Source organism: Canis aureus, chromosome 8 (assembly GCF_053574225.1).
Source record: "Canis aureus isolate CA01 chromosome 8, VMU_Caureus_v.1.0, whole genome shotgun sequence".
Lineage (NCBI taxonomy): Eukaryota > Metazoa > Chordata > Mammalia > Carnivora > Canidae > Canis > Canis aureus.
In genome coordinates, this window is record NC_135618.1 from 45,865,199 (window position 1) to 45,873,939 (window position 8,741).

The 8,741-nt window shown below is 47.4% G+C and overlaps 1 protein-coding gene across 2 annotated transcripts in view; it reads right to left on the reverse strand.

Moving 5' to 3' along the window:
• TEKT5 (tektin 5) overlaps nucleotides 1–2,238 on the reverse strand; it is a 39,323-nt gene extending 37,085 nt beyond the window's left edge. The window contains exon 1 of one of the 2 annotated variants that reach the window (XM_077906616.1): nucleotides 1,569–2,238. In XM_077906616.1, the coding sequence (XP_077762742.1) occupies nucleotides 1,569–2,144 (576 nt within the window). In that variant the 5' untranslated portion in view covers nucleotides 2,145–2,238. The remainder of the gene's footprint in view (nucleotides 1–1,568) is intronic. The other variant, XM_077906617.1, reaches the window with a different exon arrangement.
• Between the last annotated feature and the right edge of the window lie 6,503 nt (nucleotides 2,239–8,741).

The following is an 8,741-nucleotide window of genomic DNA, read 5'->3' on the forward strand; positions in this document are numbered from 1 at the left end:
GTTTTAGTGAGGGCGTGTGGAGATCCAATTTAATATATAAAATCACCCCTCTGGCTGGAAGATGGGTGGGAGGAGGGCAGGAGTGGGGAGGAGAGGAAGGAGGTAGTCATCGTTGTCCAAGGGGAGGGCAGTAGTGCTGGAGATGGGGAGAAATGGAGCTGAAAAATCTCTCATCCCCAAGTCACCCTGCGGCTGTCGGGGAGCTGCCTGCGACCAAGTGGAGCCAGGTTTTCCGGACAGGCGGAGCCAGGACCTTTCCTGCAGATGTCCTCACACCTGACACGGAGCAGAAATGGCAGCAGGGGGCTTCCAGGCAGGAGGTTCTGAGTCCCTGCCTGCTCTGGGGAGCAGCAGAACATCATCCTGTGTGACCAAGGTTGGCTCCCAGAGCATGAGAGGAAGGTAATGCCAGTTCCTTACCCAATGTCCACTCCAGGACCCAGTGAAGACCACTCACCCACCCAGACTCCTCTGCAGCCACAGAGCCCAGGAGACTTCCGGCAGATGGGCTAGGAATGGAAACACAGGATGTTTCCTTCCAGAAAACTGACATTCCCTGCCACAGCTGGCACAGGTGCCCTTTGCCCTAGCCCTATCTTCCTGCCTCAAATGAGAACATCAAAATGCTCCTTGCAAGCAGGAGCCTGCAACATGAGATACAAAATCTCTTCGCAAGCAATAGGACAAAAGCCACATGCTGACGATGGCAGAGCAGAAAGACGGGCACCTGGGTCGCCTCCGGCATCAAGTGGAGGCGGCAACAGGCTGCTCTGTTTCCTCCTGGAATTCTCATTAGGACAGAAAAATCAGTTCCTACTTGGCTGAGCCTTGGCTGAGCGGCCATCAGGTACCCGTTACATGCCGCCAAAAGAAGCCTAACTGATCCGGGATGTGATTGGAGATCAGAAGTGTCGGGAACACTCCCATCCAGGTATTTATTCATTTACTTAACACACACAGAGTGCCTACTATGTGCCACGCACTGTGCTAGGCTGGGAAGATATTCAGAACACCGGCCCAGATGACTGCCGTCCGCATAGACACTGCTCACGGAGGACCAGCACAGACGTGCTGCCCAGCACAGCTGAGGATCCGTCTGGAACACGCCGGTGACAGGGCAGACAAGAATCCCTGCCCTCGTGGCACTTAGATTCTAGCTCGGGGAGCAAAAAATAAATAAATATATGGCGCAAGTGATAGAGTATGTTAGAAGGTGTTCACAGGTATGGGGCAAAATACAGCAATTATTTTAAGTATATCCTTTAAAGACCACCCTGTGCGCATGAGTGCACGCACACACACGTACGCGTGCGCACACACACGGGATGACTGGATAAAACCTCTGCAGTTCCGATGTAATCCCAAGGGGAAAAGGAAATCCGATTCAGCCTGAGGAACCCTGATTTGACTGGGATGATCCTGGACTGTAGAAAGGGATCGCAGAAGATAATGCAGCTCAAACTGACCTGCAAAGTGCCTGTGGCCTTCACCCAAGAGGAGCTGATCGCACAGGGCTGCATCCCAGAGGCTGCCTTGCCCCCGCCTCCGCCCCCCACCCCCGCACTCACCTGCAGTGGACAGTTGAGCTCCTCGGCCGCACACTCCAGCCGCCTCTTGACTGTCTCCAAGCTGTAGCTCTCGTTCAGAAGCCTCTCCAGCTCGTAGCACAGCTCAGACTTCCAGAAGCCAATGTCCGACAGCCTCTGGCCCAGGTTCCGGCTGGTGCCCTCCTGCATCTGGCGCGTCAGCTGGTCCTTGTCCTGCATGAGCCGCATGGAGTCGCCCGTCAGCCGGCTGGCCCATAGCCGAGAGGCCTCGGCCCCGCGCATCTGCAGCTCATTGGACTGGTCCCAGTCATGGGGGTTGTAGCGGCAGAAGAGCGCAGAGCGCAGCGCGGGCAGGATGGTGGGCGGCCGCAGGGCGCTGCGGCACGTGGCTCCCTCATCCACGCAGGTCTGGGCATTGGAGATCTTGTAGAGGAGGCTGGGTCTCCAGGATTTGAGGCAGCGGTACCCAGGCAGGTAATAGGGCTGGTAACATTCCTGGATCTCTGGGGCCGGCACAGCCAGGGGCAGCGTACTGAAGCCACAGCCTTTCTTGGGGCCACAGTAATTGGCGGTTTGAGTGGTTCCAAGAAACTCCATCCTGCCCCATCAGCCACACTAGGGCAAAACTCTGAGGGGACAAGGCACCGAGGAAGGGGAAGGATCTTCTCTTAGAGATGGGCAGGACCTCTATGACTCAGCACTGTTGTCATAAAGCCCCAGGGGAGCGGGGCTCTCATGGGGCTTTTGCTCATTTCAGGCCCACTAGGCCATATTGTCCCAGTCAAAACACATGCAAGAAACAAAGTGAATAGGGGCTTCTCAAGCCACGGAATTGGAGGTGCAAGAAATGGCATTTATCTATTCTGCGGTAATAATCAAATCTGCCTTTCACACCTTTCACACCTAACGCTGCCTATGGGAGAAAATAGAATGTCAGCTCAGAGGCCATCTGGTGGTTAGTTGTCTTCCTTCCCCCTTTGTCCTCAAGATGGCACCAGAGTGGAGCATCTGTAGTGTGGAGTACTACTCAGCAGTAAAAAAGGAATCACAAATGTATTAAGCCAAGTGGAAGCGGCTAGACTCAAAAGGCCACACAACCTGTATGGCTCCATCTAATAGACGGCATTCTGGAGACGTGGATTCATATGGACAGAGGACAGATCAGGGGCAACTGGGGGCTGGGGGTAGTGGGGCAGGAAGACTCACCACAAGGGAGCAAAGAAGCATGGGAAAACGTGGGGGCAATGACAGTACTATCCCATGTCTTGTCTGTGTTGGGAGTTACACAGCTGTTTGTGTTTGTCAAAACCCACAGAGCTATTCACTGAAAAGGGTGAATTTTACTGTACATAAGTCATACTTCAATAACTTTAACTCAAGAAGGGCAGCAAGGGGAGAGATTGTGAGGCAGAGACCTCATAGCTCACCCACCAAGCCCCAGCACCCAGCACGCCGATGAATAAATGAATGAATCAATGAATGGGCATCTAGAATCAAGAGTTTTATTGTGCCAGAAAGCATATTCAATCCTCTACTCTATACCAATGTTTTTATCCATCAAGAAACTTACTCCCTTCTTGGGCTGGTGGGAGTGGCAACGAGATCCCAAGGCAGAGAACCAGAGGGGTGCTTGACCGGTGGGGCCTTCCCCCCTTCCGATATGGGAAAAAGCAGAACCTAACCTGCAAATAAGTGGTCCTTGTTAGGGAGGTGTGATGGTCAAGGGGAACTTTCGCCCTAATTACAATTGAAACCAGGGGTTACAGAGGACCAAGGCAGAGAGAGATGACCAAGCCCCTTCTGCATATCTGATGCTTTACATATACTCATTGAATTTCCACAGTGAACCTAGAACAAAAGGGTGGGCTCTGCACTCATCTTGCAGGGTGGGCTCTGCACCCCCTCCACACCCACAACACTTTACTTTGTAAGATCCTTTAAGATGAGACACCACACACAGGAAGTGCTTGCACATCCAGAGCTGTCAAGAAAGGGACCAAAAAGACTCGGCGTATGTTTTAAGCACTAAAGGTTCATGTCTAAAAATAACAATGTGACTAATACTTAAGGGTATAAAGTAAAATTTGGGTTTCTCCCTCCCACTACCTCTAGTTATTTTCAGTCTTCCTAGATATAACTACTATTAATCAGAATTTGTATATTTTTCCAGAGATCACCCATGCATATACAAGCACATGCAAGCAGAATCTGGCTGAGTTGGGCTGGGACAGGGCTTGAGATGCTGTCTTCTTTCAAGTCCCCAGCTGAGGCTGGTCCAGGGACCACACTTGGAATAATAGTGAGACTCTGAAATCAGTTCTACGAGGGAAAGGACCTTGTTTGGGATTGTCCTTGTCATCGCATCCACGGCACTCAGTAGAACACCTGGAACATAGTCAGTGCCCAATTTGGGTTTGTGGAATGAATGAAAAAAAAATGGATGGATGAGTGGATGGGTGGATGGATGAAGCAACAGAACTTCAGAAGCCGTTAAATGAGAAAGATGAGAAGAATAGGCTATAGCTCAAATGAAAAAGGAATGGTAAGCCTGACAGCACAGTTCAAGAGGCTCAAGGAATCAAGTTCTAAACATTTAGTAAATGAAAATACTGAAAGTAAGGCCTTTGGAGTAGAGGCCTTACTTTTACTTTTTACTTTTTACCTCGCCGCAGTGGTGCAGTGGCATTTCCAAGTTTCAGCCATGTTGCAGCAGATCTCAGGACTTTCTTTTTGTAGCTGAATAATATGATGGATCGCTCATGTTTATCCATTCAGCCGTAGATGGACCTTTGGACATTATGAAAAATGCTGCTATGAATATTCCTATACAAGTTTTCAATCCTCTTGAATATATATCAAGGAGTATCAAGGAGAGGGAACTGCTGGGTCCTGTGATAATTCTGTTTAAGATATTGTTGAGTTCTAATAAAGTTTCAAATTAGCATGTTTTTCTTGCTTATTCTCTATTAAACAGTATACGTAGAAGTTAAATCAGGGAACCCCTAGAGGGCACCTGGGTGGCTCAGAGGCTGAGCGTCTGCCTTCAGCTCAGGTCGCGATCCCAGGGTCCCGGGATCGAGTCCCGAATCGGGCTTCCCGCTGGGAACCTGCTTCTTCCTCTGCCTGTGTCTCTGCCTCTCTCTGTGTCTCTCATGAATAAATAAATAAAATCTTAAAAACAACCAAAACAAAGAACCCCTAGCTATGCAGTCAGCCCCGACACATGCAGGCTCCCGACACTCTGATTTGAGAGTCAGTTCCTAATGGCTGGGAATCGGTGGCGCTCTCTCTGGATACAATTTTCATCTCCAACCCCTTGTGCAGACAGTAGGCTTGATACACACAAGGGGAACCAAGATGGAAAGAAACCAGAACTTGGTTACTTCCATCTGTCATTCTGTGTGACCACTCATGCCCAGAATGTACAACAGTGAAGCAGAGAGTGACCTTCAAGGTATAATATTTTTATTTGGAAAGTGGACATTTTTAGTTCGTACATGAAATCTTTTCTGAATGCAGTGCTTTAAAACTGAAATGCTATCTCTGTATTTGTCAGCTATATCAAAACCAACCAGGAACAAAACTATTTCCCAAAATACTGTTGTATACAGGGCAGGGGTGTTAATACAATTATCTACTTGGGCTGTTAAATACGGTAGGTAGTCACTGATTAGAGACCTCTCATCCACCATGTTTTATTTATTTATTTTTCAGTCTCCCATTTTTTTAAAAGATTTTATTTATTTATTCATGAGAGACACACACACACAGAGAGACAGAGACACAGGCAGAGGGAGAAGCAGGCTCCATGCAGGGAACCCGATGTGAGACTTGATCCCCGGACTCCAGGATCATGCCCTGGGCTGAAGGCAGATGCTCAACTGCTGAGCCACCCAGGGATTCCTCCCTCAGTCTCTTTTAAGACATGTGGATGGAAAACGCATTCTCTTTCTGGAATCTCTGTAGGAGGTGGATGGGGAGAGGCTGGGGAGCTGGGAACATGGACATTTGAGTGACCCCCCTCCCTCAGTGGGGCTCCCCATCGTCAGCCAGCTCTGCCTCCCAAAAGGCAGACACCCACACCCAGCACTGACTACCACAATCTCTGCCTGGATCCCGCTGTTATGAGATCACTGCTGACTTCCACGGGCTGTGAAGGGGACAGCTTCATGTCTGTGAATTTAATGGGAAACCCAATAGTCTGGGGAAGAAAAGAATCTAGGTGATGGCTGGAGCAGCGCTGTCCCATGGAACTTTCTGCTGCGATCAAATCAAATCAAGCATTCCTTGGGTGCCCCCTGTGGGTAGGCAGGGATCTTGACCTGCACCTGCTTGGCAGCCAAAATTGGGGACTGGAGGTGGTTCCAAGCAGTGCTTAGAAAAATGACAAAATAGGGACACACGTGGAGGAAACAGAAAATCCAGAAAGAAGCTGCTTTCAATTCAGCATCTCTGTCAGATTGCATCATTCAAGAACAAAACCTGCATTTTACCATAAAGTGTTCCCCACTCCCTTTTGAATTTAAGAGGGTATCTTTTGGGATACCCTTGGCTGGTGTCTAATAATCCAGCAATCTTTCTGGAAATTTCCCTACCGATACATGCCTTTGTGAGTGTTAAATGCATGTTCACATATCCATGTATTATTCACAGCTGTGTTGATTGTAGCAGCGAAAAAAGGCAGAATTAACTGAGGTCCCCCGGTAGGGGATGGCTAAATAAAAGCCATCTTTTTATGCTGTAGCATAAAAAGAAGATGGACTTGTAGTTGCTGATAAGAATGGATTTCTAAGATATAAGTAAAGAAAAGCAAGATACAGGACAGTTTACATGCTACAATGCCACTTGTGCAAATATATGTGTAGTTGTATACATGGAAACACTCCTGGAAGGATACATAGGAACCAGTATCAGGGTGATTACTCTTGGCGGGGGACAAGACTGGAATTGAGGGGTGAGGGGCACAGTGGGAGACTTTTACTTTTTGGTTAAGCCTTCCATACCAATATATATACACACACGTTCACAAGATTTTATTTTAGCGTATACATGTATATATTTCATGTATGCTAATGTATATAGAGTCTGGTGTATATCTTATATATCTTCCATACTTATAACTTAATAGGACTTCCACTTCTGGCCAAGATTGGATAATAGAGATTGGCTGTACTCTCCCAACTGAAACAATTCAAAAACACTCAGAATATATGATTTTTAAGTCACTGGACATCAGACCATGAAGGACAGTCACCCCTGAGGGATGAGAAACAAATGAAGCCGGTTGTACAATTAGGCCAGGCTCACTGCCTGGACAAAGCTTCCAGACTGTGGCACAATTCCTTGAGTTGAGGAGACAGAGCTGGGAAGGCAGGGCACCAGTGTCGCCAGAGTCCAAAGGACAGAGCTTTAAAGTGGAGGGAGCTACCCACAGCGAGCTCTGGACATATGCAGAATGGCCCTCTTGGGGAATCATCCTGAAGGATTAGAGGGAACCATCCCCTGAGCTCCCATGGGGTGCGGAATAGCTCCCTATCCCACCAACCACAGTAGAAAATTTCATAACTTGGGCAGCATCAAGTCAAATACTCAGGAGGATTTTGCCTTCATGTTAGGACAAAATTAGCCCAGGACTTCTAAGGAAGCTTAAAAGCAAGATCTCAAAAGATAAAAATCTTTCCAGTCAATTAACCATGCCCCAGAAAAAAAGATCAAGAATACTTGTAAAAGGAGTAAAATTTTCAGCACTCAACAAGGTAAAATTCACAATGTCTGGCATTTAATAAAAAATTACCAGGCAGGCAAGGAAGCAGGAAAATATGATTGATAATCGGTATGGGGGGAAATCAACCAATTGAAACCAAACCAGGAATCACACAGATAATAGAATGGGTAGGCAAGAACATGTTAAAGATTTTTTAAAAATTTATCCATTTGAAAGAGAGAGAGAACATGAGCAGGAGGGAGGGGCAGAGGCAGAGGGAGAAGCAGGATCCCTGCTCAGCAGGGAGCCCGATGTGGGGCTGAAACCCAGGACCCTGGGATCATGACCTGAGCTGAAGGCAGATTCTCAACCGACTGAGCCACCCAGGTCCCCTGAGAAGGACACTTTAAACATTATAACTCCATTACATGTGTTCAGGAAGCTAGACAACAGATAGGATACGTTGAGTGGAGGCATGGCAGATATATACACACAAATATGTACACATACCTGAATTGAACATTGAGAGATAGAACTACAATGTCTGTGATGAAAAATACACAAGACGGGATTATAGGGCTGCTGTAAAGAATCACAGATTGGGGGGATTAGAAACAGCAAAAACAGATTTTTTTTAAATTTCATTTATTTATTGGAGAGAGAAAGACAGCATGGTGCGGGGATGGGGGGGTAAGAGGGAGAGGGAAAAGCAGGCTCCCCACTGAACAGGGAGCCCAGGACCCCAAGAGCTGAAGTCAGGTGCTTAACTGAATAAGCCACCCAGGTGCCCCCAGAAATGTATTTCTCCCAGTTCTGGAGCCTTTAAGTCCAAGATTAGGGTGCCAGCCCAGTCGGTTCTGGCAAGGCTCTCTCGCTGGCAGATAGATGGCCACCTTCACCTTCTCTCTGTGTCCCAATATGGCCTTTCCTCATGTAGACAAAGTGAGCTCCCTGATGTCTCTTCTTATAAGGGCACTAATCACATCACAAGACCCAAGACTCACAGCCACCCTAATCACCTCCCCAAGGCCCAGCTCCTAACACCACCACATGGGGAATCAGGGCTTCTATATAGGAATTGGCGTGGGGTGGGGGGAGACCAACATTCAGTCCATAACTCGGCAGATTGGGATAATGCAGAAGAAAAAAATCGGTGAAGTTGAAGACAAAGCAATAGAAAGTCTCCAAAAAGAAATAGAAGACTGAAAAAAAAAACTATAAAATGTTGCTGAGAGAACTTTAGAAGAACCAAAATAGAGCGCTATATTATGTGTGTGGACAGGAACCCTCCATAAGTGTTAAGATGTTACTTCTACCCCAGTTGAAGGTCAAAGTCAAAGCAAACTCCAATGAAAATCCCAGCAGGTTTTTTTCTTTTTTTTTTTTCTGGGTAGAAACTCATAAACCGGTTCTAAAATTTAAATGCAAATTCAAAGGACCTAAAATAGCCAAAAACAATGTTGAAAAGCAAAAAGGAGGAGGATATAGAC